At 33.1% G+C, this 21,956-nt stretch overlaps 3 protein-coding genes across 4 annotated transcripts; 2 read left to right on the forward strand and 1 right to left on the reverse strand.

The window, feature by feature from the left end:
• The first annotated feature begins 4,288 nt into the window (after positions 1-4,288).
• Positions 4,289-11,377, forward strand: LOC110790137 (serine/threonine-protein kinase STY13). Its single transcript, XM_021994898.2, has 6 exons — positions 4,289-4,991; positions 5,860-5,981; positions 9,342-9,538; positions 9,658-9,832; positions 10,599-10,733; positions 10,829-11,377. Exons 1-6 carry the CDS (start codon positions 4,727-4,729, stop codon positions 11,033-11,035), a joined length of 1,101 nt encoding a protein of 366 aa, XP_021850590.1. The 5' UTR covers positions 4,289-4,726; the 3' UTR covers positions 11,036-11,377.
• Positions 11,378-11,814: 437 nt separating this feature from the next.
• On the reverse strand, positions 11,815-14,558 carry LOC110790152 (bidirectional sugar transporter SWEET7b-like). 2 transcript variants are annotated; one of them, XM_056827945.1, is made up of 7 exons: positions 14,478-14,558; positions 13,141-13,207; positions 13,003-13,039; positions 12,694-12,910; positions 12,441-12,602; positions 12,200-12,319; positions 11,815-12,099 (listed from the first exon to the last, which is right to left on the reverse strand). In XM_056827945.1, exons 2-7 carry the CDS (start codon positions 13,181-13,183, stop codon positions 11,974-11,976), a joined length of 705 nt encoding a protein of 234 aa, XP_056683923.1. In that variant the 5' UTR covers positions 13,184-13,207; positions 14,478-14,558; the 3' UTR covers positions 11,815-11,973. The 2 variants fall into 2 exon arrangements, with proteins under 2 accessions (XP_056683923.1, XP_021850617.1); XM_021994925.2 differs by lacking the exon at positions 14,478-14,558 and having other exon boundaries at positions 13,141-13,279.
• A 2,490-nt stretch (positions 14,559-17,048) lies between these two features.
• Positions 17,049-18,351, forward strand: LOC110790153 (E3 ubiquitin-protein ligase ATL23-like). The gene has a single exon (XM_056827946.1). It carries the CDS (start codon positions 17,486-17,488, stop codon positions 17,972-17,974), a length of 489 nt encoding a protein of 162 aa, XP_056683924.1. The 5' UTR covers positions 17,049-17,485; the 3' UTR covers positions 17,975-18,351.
• Positions 18,352-21,956: the final 3,605 nt, after the last annotated feature.

Consider the following 21,956-nt stretch of genomic DNA (forward strand, 5'->3'; position numbering starts at 1 on the left):
ATCATGTCCACTGAGCATCAATAAATTTTAATTAGATCTACTAAATTTATTTGTAATTTGGTTAATAAGTTTCATCAGGTTTATCAGATCCAATAAGTTACAGGTCTAATAAACGAACAAGTTTAAAATTTCACATTCTATTTATCATCACTTTAATTAACTTTTAGGTGGGGGCAATGCTCCAAGTCTCCTTGATGGTACACAAAGAGGTACAAATGTACAATTAACGTACAAACACTAATAGTAAATGTTACTCGTCTTATTAACAACAACATAATGGAAACTCATGTTTTGCTGGCAACTTGCAACTTCTTCATAAAGACCAAGGCCACCATTTAGATTGCCGGCATTCACAGCTGCGCATATTATTTATTCTATCATTCTAGGTGGTGTCATACCGTATAAAGTATTCTCTCTGTTTTGAAAAGATTTTTTCTATTTACAGTCCATACGAAGTATATGATTAAATTATTAAGTGATTACAAGAATTTACAGGGCACGGTACATGTACGAAGTCGTGGGCCTTAGTCCCATAGGATCATGTTAGGGCCACATGTTTTCTGAAAAAACAAGTCACGACACGACAAGACTCGGCCCCACGCACTCGTATTACATATAGAAAAATGCAGATTAAGGTTGTTAAACCAAGTTGGAAAGGTTTTAACTCGTGCAGGTGCGACCCTTAATTCTCGTAGCTAGTACATTAATCATGAAGAATCTAGCTTATACCCCCGCAACAACAATTGGGAGGGGACTGAAACCTAACCACCCAAAACTCGCCCCGAATCGGATTAGCCATAAGGGTGAACTGGGTGCTAACACAAAAAAAAAAAAAAAAATGTTAGAAAATATAAAAGGGAAACATGCGACGGTTGGGCCATGTATGTTACCAAATGCAATAATGTAGCAAATGAGGCTAGATTCAGCTTTAGATGTCAGTCACAAAAGGATTGAACTAGTGATCCCTATTTATCTACTTCATGTAAAGTGATGTACGTACATAAACGAAAATGAGAGCTTCATACTAATTGATTTCCATCATCTACTATATATATATATATAAGGTGCATGCAATGAATCTAACACTCCTTGTCCTCTCCCCGAAGTTATCAGGTCATTTTGCCGATAGAGAATACACGTAAAGCATAAGTCCATTTAAGATGATAGTTGATCAGACCGCATACAAGTCAGGTTGGATGATAGTTAATTAGACTGCATATAAGTTAGATCGGGTGATAGTTAATTAAACCGTATATAACTCAAATCGGATTTCATCCGAGAATCAATTGACAATAGAAGCAGTATCGTATTTCACTTATAACTTGTTTATCCTTCTTCTATGTACATAATACTACACATTTCTTTAATAATGGAAGAAATTGTCCTAAATCACATGTGGGACATTCCTAACAACCCCATGCATGTGACGTACCCATCCTTTATACAAGTGAACCGATGATGTTGGGACGTTACTTGCTTTAAACAAAATTTCAAATTAGGTTATATGTTCTGATACCATGATAAATATTTAGCAGGTCATACACAAGTTAGCTCACGTCAGAGGACGTGAGACCATGGCCACGTGCAAGCCCAACAATATTTCATCTCATTAGATTCAGAAGAACCATTGACAAACCAACCACCATTCTAGTCGGGTTCGCGCTTTTAACGTCAAAAGGACCACGGTTCCTTTGAGTAATTGGACCATAATTGGACCATTGTCCTATCAAGATGTTACACTACAACTCACAAGGTTTCAATCCATAGTAAGGACTAAGGACATGGTCACATGGACATTGACATTTTTCAGCTCCAATACGATAAGCTTAAAGCTTGGAGTGCTTTAGGGGACCATTAATCCACTAACACAATATAATTTGTTTGTGATTAATTTTCCAAACAAACGTATGAAGTCATGCAATTGTTTAATCATTTTGAAATTTAAACTTCATTCACTGTCTAAGTTGACTCGTGAAAACAATGTTTTTTTCACTTTTTTTTTTCTTTCAAAGTTTAATTAAGGTACATTATTGTTGGATTGAAATAGAAATAATGTAGCATATTAATCAAAGATTCCTTCCTACATTCATGATTAATCCTATCATGTTGACAAAATTAGTTATATAAGAATTGAAGTTGACATATTATTAGCAAGATTAGATGTCATGATGATAATAAATAATGTAGACTCGACGTAGGATGTTGCATTGATTTAAAATTTAGTTTATAAGTCGGCCTATTAACTAGACTTTATTTTATTCGACTTATTTTGTCTGAATATAACTCTGTATGCTATTTGAACTTATTTTCTACTTAAAAAAAGTTGTTTGAAATAATCTTATTTTGTCTGAATATAACTCTGTATGCGTTTGAAACTGTCCACGCATTATACATGGCCACGTGCGGACGTGTTATGTATATAGATATAACCTCGGGTGTATCATGTACAAGGTACAACCGACCAGTTGATCAGAACTGCCGAGATTTTCTAATCTATACATACGATACATAAGATAATGTTAATTTAAGAGAGAAAAAAATCACAACCCCTCTTCCCTATTAAATCTCTTCAAAAATAGAATTACTTATCTCTCTCAACAAAGAAAACTACATCTTTCTAAAAAATTAAATTCAATCACATTTTTCTCTCATTTTCATCTTCTAAAAAAAAGAGTCAAACAATATTAGAAAAGTATATGATCAATTTAGTTGGCATTTAATTGTTTATTTAGTTTTTATTCACTCATTTATTTAATAAGTTAATTATCTTCATTCTCTGTGTTATTAATTTGTTTAATTTTACGGGACATCTTTTATCCTCCCTCTTTTTTTAACTTTACAAAATGAGTCCATGAATTATCTCCACCTCTTACTCCACCGTACAACCACCATCTTTTTTGCCTACTCCGCCCTGTCGGTGATGTTGCTACCCACTCTTTTATCGATACACCCACTACACGAAATTGTACCATTAACTACGGGAAATCCCATCGCTAAAGACCAATAATTGATGATTAACGACGGGATTTCCTGTCGCGAACTCGTCATAAAGGGGGACGTCGTAAATGAAAATTCCCGTCGTTAACCAGTCATAAAAGATATTTGCGACGGTTGTTCTCGTCTTTGTTGGGTTGTTAGCCCCGTCGCAAAAGGCTTTTACGACGAGATTTTCGACCCGTCGTTATTAGGTTGTCATAAAAGATACAAATTCTTGCAGTGACCGCCACCAACACAAATTAATTTCAAAAACTAAATTGCTAGTTCAAGTTTTTGAAATTAGATAACGATGGTAGGCTGTCCAAATTAGAACCTTAGGCTAGATTATAAGCACGAGATCAGGATACTTAATACTCTTTGTATACGCACTTACAAGTTATTTTATCTTTAACAATGCTTCTTCCTCTATAATATTTGCACCATTTAAACTTTTAGGTAGTTTGCAATATCATACACTCTCCTCCTTCATATTATGTAATTGATTCGTAATGAGAAACATAGTCACATGAAATCTTATTATATTTGTCTAATATAAACTTTCAAAACATCATTAAATATATAATAGAACATGACATATGTGAAGTATTTTTTTAGTTTTAATTTATCATTGCCATAAATGAAAGAGGACATACATCACATTTGTTATCTTAATGTTATGTTCTTTTATACAAACATATGTATATATTCTTTGGGTGTACGGCGAACTCTTATCCACCATTAAAATTCCAGTGTAATGGATGACATGTTTTTTTATTGCACATTCAATTCTTTTATATGAATTTAGGTTATTTTTTGTATGAAAATGGATATGTTGATTTGTTTTAAATGGACTATATGTTTTATGTTTCTATTAATTTGAAATACATGCTTTTTTATGATTTACGCGCGAGATTTATGTTTTTATTAATTTGAAATACATGCTTTTTTAAGATTTACGCGCGAGATTTATGTTTTTATTAATTTGAAATACATGCTTTTTTAGGATTTACATGTGAGATCTAATATATGTGAAATGAGACTTTGTTCTTCTCGCTTTATTTTCATTTATTTGAATTCAGATGAGGATAAATAAATTTAAACAAGATAAGTTCATATCTAACAAGCGCAGATAATTAATTAAGTTCAAGAATGATAAAAAAATATTAATGTTAGATGATAATCGTATAAGTTCATGTCGGATAAAACTAGCTTTAATAAATCCCGATGGGGTAAAAGTGAAATTCGGGTAAAGAGAACGGGTAAAGATGAAAATGAAAACATGGCAATAAATGAGGGGACGAAAGGAGGCAGGGGAGGGAGTAAAGCGGGTGTAAGTCTAAAAGACATGAAGTCAAATATCAGGCACTTCCATGTGCTCACATGGTTGACGAACTCTGAAAGTGGAGAGAGAAACAGAAACAGAAACAGAAACAGAAACTAACCACAGCTCTCAATCAAACCCAACCCCAACTACACCTTAATCATAATCAATTCTATTCTCTCATTTATTCAATTATTCTACACCCTCTCAATTTTTCATCATTTTCCCAATTCATTTCTTTCTAAACTTCAAACTCAGCACCAGAAATCAGAGTTACCCACAAATACCCAGAACCTAAATCACCAGAAAAGCTTCAAACTTTTACTGTTTTTGGCTTAAATTTGTACTTTTGGAAACACCCTTTTGCTCATTTTTAAAAAATTTCCCCTCTTTTTTTGTTTTTGAATTTTAATTTGAAGAAAAAGGAAAATGAAGGAGGGGGGAGATGGTGGGTTTGTGAGAGCAGATCAGATTGATCTGAAGAGCTTGGATGAACAGCTAGAAAGGCATCTAAGCAGAGCATTAACAATGGAAAAAGCCAAGAAAAAAGATGAATTCGGTGAGCAACAAAGTAGTAGTGATGTTAAACATGAGTGGGAGATCGACGCTTCTAAGCTCATCATCAAGTCTGTCATTGCTCGTGGCACTTTTGGGACCGTTCATCGTGGGATGTATGACGGTCTTGATGTCGCCGGTAAGAGTTTTCCCATGCTTTATCCTCTGTTTTGGTCTTGCTCACCAAGTGTTTGTTGTAATGTCTGTGAAAATTTACTGTTTTTGTTACCTCATTTTGTTAGTGTCAATTTCATTCTAAAACCCAGATGGGTTGTTTCGTTTTCTTAGCCCTTAGGGTTGCGTATATCATAACCATAATCCTAATATCGGATTAGACTTTTTTATAGCTAATTTTAGTGGGATTGTTTGTTTGATTTACCTTTATTAAACTTTGATATGTTTTTTTTCAAGTTGGAAGATACTGAATTTGCTTTGCTTTCCAGAATCTTGATGAGGTCCACTGAGATTTGGTTGGTTTGTTATTTACATTTAGGCATTAGGCATAATGCATTAGGTGGTCCTGTACAATGCTTATGTCATTTTCCATTGCTCCCTTTCTATTCTAGATTGTATTGCTTGGAGGTTTATATCTACTTGTGGCAAGTTTTTCTGCCTCTGATTGGTAGTGAATCGTATGAGAAGATGGTGATTGACGAGTGTGAGGGTATTTTCTGTTAAATCTGTGAAGTTATTAAAGCACGGGTTTTAGCTTGAACTTTTGATGACATTTTCAATCTTTCACGTGATCTCATCTGTAACATGAAATTAAAAAAAGAACTTGGAAATTAATGCAAACTGTTGGTTGATGCATTATAACCCAACTTGGCCATGTTGTATCTTTTAATGAAAGTGGAAGTCAGATTGGTTAAATGTTTTAAGTTAAAACTTGGTTGCGATTAGTGAATTGTTTGTCTGTGCAGTAAGCCCATAGCTCGAGCTTTTTCATGAATTGTTTGTTTGTGTAGTATATATCTGAGATGACGGCCTAAATATTTTCTAATCTACAGTTAAACTGCTTGACTGGGGTGAGGAGGGGCAGAGAACGACAGCTGAAGTAGCTTCGCTCAGGGCAGCCTTTACGCAGGAAGTTGTAGTGTGGCACAAGCTTAACCATCCGAATGTGACTACGGTGTGTATTCTTAATTTTTCTTTTGCTTTAATCAATGTGGATGGAAATTATGTAACTTCAGTTTTGTTTTTCCCTGTGCATAATTGGGGCATTACTGAACTAAAACAAGAATTTAATACAAAAAATAGGAAAATAATTTTATTGGAGAGAGTTGTACACCTGTACTGAATCAGGTTGTATGGGCAAAAATCTCAATGTTCTTGCATATTGGAAATATGTATTCTTAGATACTTTCAAGTGGCATGATTTCATTTTTTTTTTATTATTGGATGTGGATGAAGTTGCTCTTTTTGGCCTGTGTCCAACTGTCCATGATTGACATGTCATGTCTGCTTGGATGGTTTAATTGTTTGTAATCTCTGATGTGTTCCTTGTTGGATTCTTTTTCTTTTGAATGCATGAGTAATAAAGTTTAAAAAATGATACTCCGTAGTTCACTAGGCAAATGTCTTAGTATGCTTCTTGAACATGGAAATAGTAGTGCTGGATGGGGGGTAGATCTTTCTAGTAAGTAGCAACATGTTAAGCTGTAAGGAAATTCTAAGTTCTATGCAACTTATTATTTATTATATGCCCTTTATCGATCTGGGGACCTGTCTCGAATGACATCTGATTACATTTAATCTACTGCTACTCTGTGTGTGAACAAGTATTGAGGAGATCATCACATCAGTTTCATCAGGCATTAAGGTTATAGAAGATATTATGATTTTGAGAGTTATACAGAGTACTTGATCAAATCTAGGTTCTTATAGGTGCTTGGCCAAGCTTTTAGGAGGACTGTTACTAGGACCCAACATCTGAAACAAGGCCAAACTCTACAGAACATGAAAGTAGTTTCTAATTGCTAGCGAACTCAGAACAGTTTCTAGGATATGAACGAAGGAAACAACGATGTTTTATTTTTAACTTATCTAGATTACTCTTCTTCTTTTAAGTCAAAAAGAAAATAAGAAGATTGGAAATTTAAGGAGCAGTTTCCTTATGATCACTTCTAGGACAGGGTAGCCAAACACCTCACGGTTTCTTTAAAAGAAGTTTCTATAGAAGTGTTTTTAAAGTAGTTGTTTTTCAAAGCTTAGCCAAATGGACTCTAATTATGATTTGAAAGATTCCTAGTGTGTGTGGTAGCCTGATAGCATAATGAATTGCTGTGTCAATCAAAGGAGTCACCCAGCTATCACTGATCGAGACATTAGTTTTCTTCTCCCTCTCTTTCTCTCTCTAATGGGGTTGCTGCTGGCTAGTGTATCTACTTATTTTTTCATGTATGTAAACCTCACACAAGAAGGCTTGCCTATTTGTTTTAATCAACATCCAAAAGACATTAATGAAAGTATTGATGATCACCTATCTAATCCTTAACGTGGTGTATAACGATGAGAGATTCGTTGCAAAATAAATATTGCATTTGACTTTAGAGGTCAAACTTTAAAATTAAGCTTTTATGTAATCATTTCTTCGTCCGTTTCATATTGATGTTCCTGGTTTTCTTTTGGGGTGTTTCAAAAAGATGTTCTTGTTATGAATCTTTGCCACTTTTGACAAGTCTCTTCCCGATTTTCCCTTATACCAATATATCTTACTTATGGGAGCACTGCCATCCTTTTTTAGGAGAGAAAATAGCACAGGGGTTACTTTTCTAGGATTCAGACTTTCAGAGGGAGGGAGGGACGGAGAAGGAGAGAGAGAGATGGTAAGATTTTAGGAAAGAACTTAACTAGGAACATCAATATGAAGCAGGCGGAGTGTATCATAATTCATGGTAGGAGTTATTAAATGATAATTATACTAAAGATCCATCAAGATTTTCTATTAATGGTACTTCGACATTATAGCTCTAATACATATTTTGATATACTTATGGTCAAAGTTAGCAAAGTTCAATGATTAAATAATGGGTTATTAATGTGGGATGGCTATATAACTCGGGTACTTTTGTCCCTTAATATTTGCTCCGGTGCAAGATGTTTTATCGTGCCAAAAGTGTAAGTATGTAATTCTTGTCACACCTTTCCATGTATTTCTTCACCAAAAAAGTAAATTACAATTAATAAGCCAATCAATTACCACCTTTGTTTCTTAATGTGTTGGTGAATTACTATTTGCACAAGAATTAACGCTAGAAAGAATGAAAAATAGGGCCACAAGTGTCAAAAACATGAAATTGGGTCAATTAATGACTAGTGACTCAAGAAGTGAGGTGGTTGTGTAGGGGTAGGGTAAGTAGTAGGAATTATTGTAAAAAATGGAACAAGGTAGAAGTGTAAAGAACAAAAAGGATCAAGCTTATGAGGAAAGCATAGAACAAAAAAGAATGTAGGTAATATACGCACCCTTGTATTAGACTATTACATTTCCATAGCTCGGTAGTTATTTCTCTTGGATAACTTTACATCATTGCTGAACATTTGCATATGATGTTAAAAGCCTAGAGAGAGTTTTGCCAAAAAAACCTCGAGAGACAGTCTTGACAAGGTAAATTGATTGCTTAGCTGAGGTGGACAATGATTACCTGATATTCCAGAAATTAAGAAACCGTGACAATTTGTTTGATGTTCCACATTATCTACCGACTTTTTATTTTCATCCCTTCACTTATTGAGAGTTCGGTCATGGATGGAAATATGGAATCATCATATCCTTAAACAGAATGAGGTAAGTGATCAAGGGCATTAGTCTGTTCTCTTATTTTCTTTCTATCATTTCCTGACCTCGACAATTTTCTACTCTACACCATTGTACGATACCATATCATTACCCTGAAGAGATTCTTTTATTATTTATACTTTTTTACTCCGAATTATTCTTATTTTTATTCGGGGGGGGGGGAGGATTCTGCAGATATAGATGTTTGCAAGTAGCAATATTTACCCTATAATTGCAAAGATACTCAAGCCTCATCCAGTCAACCTTGCAATTTATATAAGATTTAGGAAACAGTAATTGCTGTTGACGAGTTATTGAGTTCTTAAAATCTTTTGAATCTTAGAGTGAACTGTCCATATTTCAACTGTCCATCAGGTTGGACTTCGACTTCCGAGACCAAAATATTCTGGACTGGACTCTTGGTCTCAAACTCTTGGAGTTCAAAGTCCAACCTTATGCCCAAAGTTTTGAAATTTTATTTAAAGTGCTTTGTATATTAGATAAAAAGTATTTATTATTTATGTAATGCATATACTGTGTAGAAGTACTACGTATATCTTATTATCAGATCTCTAGCTTGACTATAATTGATTTGGTTTCAAGGGTAGTCTACCAGATTTTTGCTACTTTTACATTTAACTCAATACGTGTTGAAAATGATATATTATTATCAGAGCTCTTAGTCATAAAAACCATTAATGCATGCTGCAGTTTATTGGGGCAAAGATGGGTGCATCAGGACTACAAATACAAACAGAAAGTGGCCTAATTAGCATGCCAAGTAATATCTGCTGTGTTGTTGTGGAATATCTTCCTGGGGGTGCCCTGAAGAATTACCTCATTAAGAACCGAAGAAAGAAGCTAGCTTTCAAGGTTGTCCACCAGTTGGCGCTTGATCTTGCTCGAGGGTAATAATATGAACTTCCACTAAATTATTTGTATTTTTTTATTATTGTGTTGTTGAAATTAGTATAAATTCAGATAATTTTGCAAACTCATCCAACCTAATACATTGTGTTTTCAACAGGTTGAGCTATCTCCATTCTGAGAAGATTGTTCATAGAGATGTAAAGACAGAGAACATGCTACTAGATAAAACAAGGACTCTTAAAATCGCAGATTTTGGTGTAGCCCGTGTTGAGGCTTCAAATCCTAGTGACATGACTGGAGAGACCGGAACACTTGGTTATATGGCCCCCGAGGTAAGTCTGTAACCCGTACCTCTTTTCATTTTTGAGCGAGGATTGAGTTATGCGATGCAACTTAACAGTTAGCCTGGAGTTGTATCACTGTCTTCAGAAGAGAAAGACTGGACTGGAATATTCATGTGTATGGATTGCTTGTTTGGTTTCACTGCTATATTAACTTACCCGTACGGCCCAACTAGAACAAAAAGGAAAACAACTCTTCTGAACTAACATGATGAGCTGTTGGAAACTAGGAGTAGAATAAATATGTAATAAAATTTACCATGCTACCATTCCCGGAGACTGGCTTTTACTTTAGCATCCTTTTGTCAATCATTTTTGGAGTATGGTTGATTTAACAAAGAAAAATTCCTTACAGTAAGTAACCACTAATGCACAGAGACCTAAAACAAGACTAGACTCTAGAGCACCGAAGACTTACGTGATGTTTGGTTGCACTTGGGAAGTTATATTTCCCTTGTATTTGCAATTTCCATGTATTTTAACTTCCTAGGGATTGGGTGTTTTTGTTTGGTTGAGCAAAGGATGTTAGAATTCCCATGGGAAGTTCTACTTACCTAGGGGGGAAGTTTCACTTCCTATGTTCATGTCACCAAACTACTTCTTTGCTCTATACTTCCTAGGAAAGTAGACTTCCCATGCATTATAATGTCAACCAAACTAGCCCTTAGATTGTGTTATATACTGAAGATCTAGCAAGTCCCGCAAAAAAAAGATCTGATAAATTACTAATGGTTTGAGAAATGGATATAATTTTCAGGTTCTAAACGGGGATCCCTATAACAGGAAATGTGATGTGTATAGCTTTGGTATCTGTTTGTGGGAAATATATTGCTGCGACATGCCTTACCCGGACCTCAGTTTTTCAGAGGTGACTTCTGCTGTGGTTCGCCAGGTATATATGCACTCACATATTTGCTCATCTCATGAAATTCTGACATTCCTGCCCTTTTTTCCGAGTGCTGAAATTGTTTGTCGTGGGATCCTCAGAACCTAAGGCCGGAAATGCCAAGATGTTGTCCGAGTGCATTGGCAAATGTAATGAAGAAATGTTGGGATGCAAATCCCGACAGGCGCCCCGAAATGGACGAGGTAGTTTCGTTGTTGGAGGCGATTGACACGACAAAAGGTGGAGGGATGATCCCTGTTGATCAGCAGCAAAGCTGTTTCTGCTTCCAAAGACGCCGTGGACCTTAGAAGATATGGCTTTTAAAAACTTTCCCAAGCAAACCGACCTATATATATATCTATATATAGTCTGGGATTATTGGTTGTTGCTTTGGTTTTTGCAGGAGATACCATCCAGCCTTGTAATTATGGTGAAGAAAAAAAAGTAAAGGTAATGTGAGCATTTTATAGATGAGAAAAAAAAAAAAAAAAAAACTATTCTAGTTATTGGTTGTTCCAATTTGAAGTCTGCATTAGTTTTTGCCAGACTTGTAAATCAATTTCTCCTGTTTCTCATTGTCTGTCACTCATTCCTCCATCTTTTTTTTACAGTTCGCATACTAAGTACATATTAGGCTCCGTTCTATTGGATTTATTTTGACTGAATTTATATTATCTAAGCTCAACTTATTTTATCTGAAAAAAAACTTATTTTGTCTGAAATAAACTTATTTGTGTGTGAAAATTCTGAAAATAACTTTTTTTTTTCCAAACTTATATTATTTGAACTTATTTTACATAACAGGCCTTGAGCAAAATTCTAAACAAAATAATTTTGAAACACAATTCATCTTAAACAGTAAGATATTAAGGATGCTTGTTCTTCACTTGAGTTCACTTATTTTTGTGAATTTATCTAGCTTAAGTTAATTTATCTATTCTGAGTGAGTTTTAAAAGTTTTACGTTATTTTGAAGTTTTCAAAACACAATTCCTCTACTTCAAATTATTTTTAAAAGGTACTCAAATTTTCCATACAAATTACTCCTTAGAATATAATTGCACAAATATTAGACGAAAAACAAAGTATAATCCGAAAAAATCAAAATTGTATTGAAAACTTTCTAAAGTATGAAACAAAATATAAACTAAACATCTTCTGCAAAACTCTTCTCTAACTATCAACTACTATGGTTTATCTAAAGCAATAAAACTAAAAAGACTATTGAGATAATGAGATCATTCAACTTAAACTTCAGTAGCCATCTTTGTTGGGAGTTCAACTTCATTGGATGTGTTCGATTTTCGCTTGTAGTAAATTCCGTACAAGACGAGCTGCATTATTCCAGACAATGTGCCCAAACCATTTGGAACCTGCCATTAAAATCAGTAAATTAGTCGCGGTAATAATATAAAATAACATAATTAAACTATAAAAATACGAGGTATTACAGTTCGAGTTATAAAAACTTACCACCATCCACCAATCAATATGGATCAATGCATATGAAGTCCAGCAAAGACCATTAAGGAATCCAGTGAGTGTTAGAAGGAAGGGCATGTATTCCACACTCTTCGATTTCACCACTTGTGTCTGTAACAACAACAATTGTTTTGTTTTTATATTTTAAAAGATAAACTATAAGCGTAAATTAAAAGAGAAATTATACGCGTAAAATTATAGAGTAAAAAAGATTGATAGAAATTGTACATACCATGGCCAACAATGGTGAAAAGTACATGAAACAGTTGAAGATGACACAAAATACTCCAACAAATATAGTCCTAGCGTCTGTGGTGTGGAACACCTTCAAGGTTAAAACCAATACTACCGCAAAGATGATGACTTCTACGATCAAAGTCCCCAAGACCTTTTGCTGTAATAGATAAAACAATTATTGTCACATTACTCGTTCAAATTCATTATAGTATGAAATATAAATTAAAATAAATAAATATGTTATGTACCCTTTTTGTGCCAGATGAATAAAAGAGGAAGATGGCGACGTAGATGAGCTCTATGCCCAAACCAATGCCGTTAATTGTAGTCACAAGGATGTTATTTGGATGTGTGACGGGAAGACCGTACAACATCCAAAATAAACAATTTAGTACGGTAACAACATATGGCCATGGCTTAAACTCTTCGACAGATTTGTTCTTGATAATTCGGTAGAAAGTTGGCCTGTTGATAATTATAAGATATTTAAGGTTTATATCTAAATAAAACATCGTAACTAATAAAGAATTCGTAGTAAATTGGAAGAAAAAACTTACGAAGGTGAAAGGAAGAGACCAAAAGATATGACATTTCCTGCAACATTATACAACAATTGGATGATATTAAAAACAAAAAATAAATCAAAGTTAATAAAAAAAAATTAAAAAAAAAAGAAAGAAAGAAAGAAATTGTACCTATAATTCCAAGGGCGTTTCTGACTTGATTAGGGCTCACCATTGTGTGGTAATTTCAGCAAATTCTCTGGAAACAAAATCACAATTTGAGGGAAATTATTTATTGTGTTAAAGAAATTTCACAATTCTGGCAATAAATCAAAGTGTTGATTACAAAGATTAAACTTCCATGAAAAGGTTAATCTAATGCCCTAAGGGGTTAAGTGATAATTAAAGAATGGATTAGTAGGTACAAAAATTAATTAGAATGTTAATATTAATTCTCGGGATCCGTTAAGTACGAGGTTTAATAGTGACTTGTTATTCTGTTTGATTCGGATTGTACGGATTACTATTCCGTATACTCCGTACTAATCTAGTACTTCATCACTCGAATTAATTAATTAATAATGACTTACCGTTGATAAATAAAATTATAAAAATAAGTCAAACGGTCCAATTTTAAAATAGGTCAAGTCAACAATATTAACTATACGTCTATATCCAATTCTTTACGTTTCGAAAATATGTTTCCTTTTATACACTTCACATAATAAATAAAAAATTTAAGAATCATACACTAATTTTGCGTAACACCGTACTCATAATCATAATAATTGTAATGGAAATTATAATATTTCAATTAGAAATAAGCAAATTCATAATCATATTCGCCACACTCAAAATTTTATAATTATTTTAGCCGGTAAGAATTATATGGAAAAAAATCATTTAAATTCATAATTATTTAGCAATTCTCATGTTCATTGTTATTGTAAGACAATTATTTGTAATATTTCCATCAAAAATAAGTAAATTCATAATAATATACTACCACAACCATATTCATGTTATCTTTATCGCAATATTTCTTGACAAAAATATTTCTTGAAAAATAAATCATGTAAACTAATTACTAGGGGTTGTTTTTGTACGTACATTGGTTACACACTTACACATCAAAAACACAAAAGAATCGTTCAAGTCAAACTTCAATAATACGGATTAAAACTCAAAAGGATGCGTTACTATACTACTACATGATTCGAACGAATATTACACTCATATAACATCAATTAAACAAAAGAACATACATTATCGAAAGTTTAATTGTAAACTCATATAACAATCAATTAAACAAAAGAACATACATTATCAAAAGTTTAATTGTAAACAAAAGAACATACATTATCGAAAGTTTAATTGTAAACTCATATAACAATCAATTAAACAAAAGAACATACATTATCAAAAGTTTAATTGTAAACAAAAGAACATACATTATCGAAAGTTTAATTATAAAGAACAAAAAGGAAAATCACAATGAGAGAGATCGGAAAAGAAAAAAAAAAGCTTACCAGACTCTTGGTATTATCTTGATGATCTCCTTATTCTAAATACTATGTATGAAATATTGTGTGTTGTGTTTGGGTTAGGGTGAAGAGGGTATGTATTTATAGTTTTTAGATGGCAAAGAAGTTTAATTGTTTGCCAAGTCATATTAGGGTTAACTTCCTAATCCAACGACACTTACTATCTGTAATTCTATCAGATTTTAAATAATTTGTAGGATAATTTTTATTTTTATTCTAAAATTGGATAAAAAATAATCATCCCAACGTAGGATTTCACAAATCACAAACCCAATCAAATACAACTAGCTAATTGGCAGAATTATTTGTTGGCGAAATTGTGTAAAAAAAGGAAAAATAGTGTTATACTCCAGTTAGGATAAGACTAATAGACTCTGAATTCCTACAAATTCTTGGTATAATAATCTCTAAATTTAGAGTCCTAATTAAACTTGTCTTAATAATTAATTTTTGGTACGATAAAAATAAATTTCTATAATTATTCAAGCAATAAATTTCAATTCCGGATAGGACAAAAAGAATCTATTATATTGACGTGATAATACATTAATACGGAGTACATACGTTAGTTTTAATTATTTTTCCAAGGTAAGAAAAGCCTTATTTTTTTAACGGGTTTTTTAGAGGAAATTAATTGTAATTAAATTTGTGACGGTTCATTAATAATTTAATAAAATAATTCATTCAATATAAAAAAGAACATTGAATATAAAGGTTTCCTAGTTATACCAAACTATAGAGACTCCCATGTTAGAGGAAGACATTCATAATCTACAGGATTTGGATATAGCGTACTCCGTATTATTCATCCATTACTGATCAAGGATTTAAGGAAAGTCGAAGATAAAATTAAGTCAAATATTGCATCTCAATCTTAATTACACCACCTAGGAGTTTCATCCGTTGTCATTAGCATCTTTTGTAAATAATTCCTTTGATTAATTATTATATCATACTAATTGATAGCTTTCCATAAGTGTTATCATTACTTATCTTTCTGAATTATATCCTATCCTATCATATCCTACGGTAAAACTTCAACCCGTGACAAATCAAGGCTAACTCCTACAATCCTATGGTAATAGAGCCACATTATCAATACACTACAATTCACATGCGTGTCGAAAGCTTCAATTTGTGTCAAAGTTTTAAGTCTTTGGCTACATATTATTTATCTGATTTTCAATTATCCGAACTTATTTGAACTTATTTTAGTTGTAAGCTGAATTAAACATTATATTATTGTCTTATTCGAACTAAAATAAAAACTTATTTTAACATTTCCCTGAAATGATCGGTCAATAGGAAATAAAACAACACACCAAGGTCTTACATTAGATAAATGGTGGAAACCTTACATTGTGAGAAGGGATCATTATTTTGTAATGGGAAATATATGGAAAACAAGTAAATTTATTACTTTTCATTTGTTTTACTATTTAATACTATATGGTTTATGTATATTATTGATCCAAAGTAGCAAAAGCTTAATGAAGCATTCATATTATTATCTTGCAAGTCGTTGGTGAGTTGACATTTTTGTGTTGGACAAATGGTGTAAAAATGATTATGATATTTTATTCTCTAAATCTCCTGATTGATTAGAGAAATGATAATGAGGTTAATGAAGCAAGTTAATATGCTTGATACGCGTCGTTATATTAATATTTTAACCAAAAAGAGAGTGACTATATCCTTTACCATTAGCTGGCCGTCAACTACTTTTCCCCTTTAGTAGTGCTTCTTGCTAGATCTACCTAAAGAGGACGTGGGCCATGCCGAGTCAGCGCCAAATCACCTAGTGTCGTGGTGTGTCGTGTCGTATCGTATTGTGTCGAAATTTTAAGAGGCGACTTAGACATGGTCTAAGTCTAGGTGCCTTCGTGTGAGGACATATCGTGGTTACGTATCTAAATCTAATTTCACTCAATTTAACGTGTTTTATCAGTACATCTCACACCTTCTTGCTCGTGCCATACTTTTTCCGTGCCCCTATATCTTGATTTTTTCATGTTGGATTGTGCCATTGTCATCTTTAGATATGCATGTTTGTTAGCTCCAAACCCCAAATTCCTTCTTTTGGAAATAAAATTGAATATATAATTTCTACAACTTCTTAGTTAGCTTTATTGATGAAATTTGAAATCCAACTTATTCATAAACAAAATCAACAATAACACTATTCTTTCTACTTCCAAAAACATTTTTCAAGACAAATATTTCGAAATATAAGAAAAGTATATTCATGTAAATCATGTTACATAAAAAAATAATTCGTATGTTATTATTCATTGTCAAGAATCCACTTGAACTATTTGTCTTGATCTCCAAGTCGAAAGCTAATACTACATAGTGATACTATATAATACTTCTAGACGAGTAAAAAAAACCATCAACTTTAGTTACAAGAAGTAAAGTTGTACTTGTATAGTTGTACCGGTCATAGATGCTACTTGGACCTTGGTATATCATAGCTATTGGAGACAAGTTACATTTAAAATGTGATATTCCACCTCAAAACTAAAAACATTCATATATATTATTCCCAAAATCATTAATCAAGTCTAATTGGGTCATTCCAAATAGTAAGTCCATTAAAGAATATATAGGCACCATAAAAGGAATTTTTAGTTTCACAAGTGGATTACTTTTCTACTCTTCCTACAAATTTTGTCATTAGACTTCAAAAAAATCACATCTAAAACATACCCATTTTCACCCCCTTCATCATCAACACTTCTCTTGATATGCAATATTCCTAAATCTTCCCATATTCATTCTTTTCCCCCTTGAAAAAAACCCAAATAGATAAGTAATTATGATGCATAAACATGATCATTTTTACAAATCATGGAGCATTAAAAGAGAAATGAAGCAAAATAAGCAAATTTTCGGCGAAATTTGACAAGAAGAGTTCATCGAAAGAGATGAATGATCAAATAGTTGAGGATACTAAAACCTTTGGTAAACTCTTGATTTGAACAAGACAGGTTATGGTAATGGAAATTATCATATCTGTATTGTTATTATTTATAGGTATTGCAATTTTGGTAATGATTCATATATGTATAGTTGGGAGGGCATTTAGGAGAGGTTTTTATGCAGATGGTGTCCCAATTATTAAAGGAGCAGGGATGACTATAAAAGACCTTAATAAACTCCCTTGTTTCGAGTACAAACAAGCTGCTGCTGTTGCTGCTGCTGCTACTGCTACTGCTACTGCAACAACTACTACAGTTGTTGATTGTGCTGTTTGTTTGGACAGTTTTGAGGTTGGTGATTACTGCAGAACTCTGCCTAATTGTCACCATTACTTTCATGTTCAATGTGTTGATCTTTGGCTTATCAAAACACCCTTTTGCCCTGTTTGTCGAACCTGCACCATTATGTCTGTGACTATGGTGTCGCCTAAAGTTGGCTCGAATGTAGTCGATGCAGGAAGAAATGCTTCATCAGCCAATGTCGCGAATGATTTGTGTTAAGTACAAGTTTAAGTATTTTGTGAGTCGTCCCACATTGAAGGTTGAATTCGGCGCCATGTTCTGTTCTTGTATGTCTAGTTCAGATCACAGGCTTATAAGTTTAAGTATGTTCTGCAACAATTTGTATATAGTGTTTCTGGGTGTCTCTGTACGGCAATCTCTCTCATTCTATGAGTTAAGTACTATTTGATTTTCGGTCTGTTGGAGAGTTTTAAATTGCTAGCATAAATTAGTTTCCTAATTGTTTTTTCATCATTTTTTTTCCTAGTTGTAGTAGTCCTACGTACATACGATTACTTTGTACTATAAATATTCATCAGTTATGACTGAGTTATCAATCAATAATAACACATTATTAATCTTTTTTCCTTCGATTATATTTTACATGGTACCAGAGTAAGGTTAGATTTTGAGATCGTCTACAAACTTTTCCAACTGCCATTTTCAAGACTTTAACCAATTAAACTAGTTGACATCCACATAAAGGTTGCCGAGCTCTCTTTAATTTGTTTGTTATAAAGAACGTCCGGTGTAATTACTACTAGCAAGCAAATTAGTAGTTGAATGCATTGCTAAGAGTACGTACTCACACTGAACAACATTACATGTAAAATGATCAATTTTGATTTGTTGTGACCTTAATTATACCAAAATGGTATGAAAGTTCATTCTTAATCTTGCTTTGTCATGGTATGAAAGAAAAATCCAAGCTAATTTGATAATGTAGCTCTAAATTCTCTTAAATGCAAAATTTGTCATCATTCCATAGAGAAATACTTGTACAAGTCAATAAATAGTTAAACAGGATAAAAAAATTGGAGCTTGTCCCCTCCATGATCGAAATTTTGAGTGCTTTGAAGATATTTTTCTTTAAGATTAAGATTAAGATATTGATGAGATGGATCGCTTGTAAGTAGTGGGTCCTAAAACAGTAAAACTTCATCTAATATAAACATCATACCTAATTGATTATATCAAGAATTTAACCACTCTGAAAGTTCTGATGACTAGATGAGGATAAACCCACCCTAAAATAATAGAGTTTTACTAATGAAGAGCAACAACCCACTCTATGTGATTTTTAAGTACTAATGGATTGTTTGGTAGATGGTAATAACTAATAAGTGGTGTCAATATGATTGAACTATAATGTACATTTGTGAAAAGGACTTGCGCCAATTCTCTCGGTAATGTTACGACCTATTATACACAGACCTTTTGTCTTAACCAATAAGGTCAAAACCTCATTGATACATATTTTCCTCATAAATCATCACCATGTTCCATTTCACTCGTATGTACGTGGTATTGTTCGGGACTTCGGGATGAAACCTGTTGAAGAAAAATACAGGTTAATTTAATATGATTGCATTACCATGAATATTATGATACATGTTATTTGACATATTTGTCTTGCCAAATTACACTTAAAGTGATTTCATTCCCGTCATTTATTACTGGATACCAAAGTAGAACGAATGATAAGCTACTAAAGATGGAGCCACGTAGGTATTTGATGATAGTTGAAGACTTGCCATTCATACTAGTATATGATTGTGGAATAAGAGTTCGATTTTTACATTCAAGCAAGGATAATACTACCTCACTTTCTGAAAGTTTTTTACGCTTTGGAAAATGTGTCCAAAGTATAAAAACTTTGACCGTAAATTCTCACTATTATATACATCAAAACGTTACATGTAAGATCTTGTCAGATTGGTCTCGGTATGTATTTTCAGAATATCAAATTTTTATAATTTTTTCACATACGAAAATGGATATATTAGTGGTTAAATATTGCATTGGAGTTCGTGCAAATAGTAACTGTAAAGATCTTTTTGAAACGGAGGAAGTGTAAAACATTTTCTTTGTAGGAATAAAATTGTAAATTTGTACTTCGTATATAAGAGCAAATTACGCTCATTTTGTTATGTTGGTTCTTGTAAGGGTCTTTTAAAGAATTAAAGGCATATAAGTTTGTAAAGGATTCTTTATACGTCAACTTTGTATATATTTAAATTTAAAAAAAAAAAATCATAACGATGCGCTCTTAAAGTCTGAACAAGTCCTGGTGTAATAAACTCAAGATTTCGATCTTAATAATTGAAAAGCAATGAGGGGGCATAATAGATAAAGGAAACTATTCGGCAAAAGTAACCTGAAAAGGCTCATTTAAACTAGGAAAATTTGGTAATATTAATCCAACCTTTGGCCGATTTTCTTTTATTAAGCCCACCTATGACATATTTTTTAATAATCCCACCTTTGCTACCCGGCGACTTTTGTTGGACCTAAAAGGTCATAAACCTGTTGTAGGCGGTAATATATCCCTACGTAGTAGTAGTCTCTCTCGATATATCCAGTCATCATCATCAATTCATCACCATCTCGTTGACTTTTTCACCGGTTTTCGGTCACTTAAGCCCAATAAAAGTCGTTGGGTAGTAAATGTGGGATTATTAAAAAATATGTCGTAGGTGGGATTAATAAAAGAAAATCGCCCAAAGATTGGATTAATATTACCAAATTTTCCTTTAAACTATGATAGTCAAATTTGATATAGTGACATGATAATACTTAGCCCAATAGGTCTGTCTATGTCACATTGCTTTCCTTCTTTAATACAAAAAAAGAACCTAATGAGAATAAAAATGAAACTATAGAGCATAATAATAGGATTGATTAATTTTAGTTGTTAAACTAATTAACTGATAACAAGGGTCTGTCACATGGGAAATAATCGTCTCCGTCTTTGAAAGAAATAAACAGTTCGTTTTCCGAATCAATGGTTGTAAATTCATGAAGGGAAAAATAAAAAAAGGGTTTTAGGAATTCGTTTTATTACTAGCTTGGGTTTCATCATAGTAAAATATGAAATACGGAATAGTTGAAAGGAAATGGATAGGAATATAGGATTCTAACATATGCACATAGCTCTCCTTTGTACATTTAGGAATTGTTTGGTTTGGCGTTTTCATTGTAAACATTTTACGATGTTATAACTTGAGCAATAAAGATTATAAGTAACGTACATAAAAAAACACAAAGATTTAACGTATTTCACTAACAATGTGTTAGCTACGTCCAGTTATGACTTAGAGAGTTTATACAGTACTTTCTAGACTGTTGCAGAAAAACCCAAAATATAGACTCAAAACAGATAAACCTAGTTCAGAATAACAGATACTGTTAAGTAGGGCATTGCGGTAAGATGCTTGATTGATTCAAGGCATATGCTAACATACGCCAAACCAAAAAAGACCTGAATCAATGACAAAAGGAGAAAGGAAAACTTATGTTTTACGGAATCAAAGAGTTGATATCTTTTGTCTCAATTCCCATGCAGGCCAACTAGTACTTGACATTAACAACTCACAAGTAACGAAAGTATGATTTGTAAAGCCATTTTAGTGCCACTACCCCAACTATGTCCTGTAATATCAAATTCCTGGTAAGTGGTACAACTGTGGTAAGTTTGTTACCTGAAAGCACTTCATGGAATGATCCCTCAACCATGGCTTTCTTTCGAGATAGTGACCCTATCGGCTCCGGGTTAGCGGGCAAGGCCTTTCGGGGTTGGGGAGGATAAAGGATGGATTAGGACAACCCTTGTTTGGCAATTGCTAAGTGCATCATTAAGAATTTGAAGGCTTTTGGTGGGACAATATATACGGACTATTTTTATTCCTTACATTTTGAGGTGGTGGTGTCCTTTCATTCAGCATACCATTAATTTCAAAATTACAAGGATGCAAACTAAAAGGACATCATCCGTACTAAACTCCATATTTCTATCTTCATAATTGAAAAGCAATGAGTGGCATGAATGAACAGATAATAAAGGAGTGGCATAATTAGGTGAAAAAGCTAATTAAAAAATGACAAATCAAAATGAAAATTTGAAAGTTATTCGACAAAAAGAAAGGCACTGTTTTAAAAGTATCAGCCAAAATTAGCTTGTACAGTAGTCAAACTTGATATA

Source organism: Spinacia oleracea, chromosome 5 (genome assembly GCF_020520425.1).
Source record: "Spinacia oleracea cultivar Varoflay chromosome 5, BTI_SOV_V1, whole genome shotgun sequence".
In the NCBI taxonomy this organism is placed as follows: domain Eukaryota; kingdom Viridiplantae; phylum Streptophyta; class Magnoliopsida; order Caryophyllales; family Amaranthaceae; genus Spinacia; species Spinacia oleracea.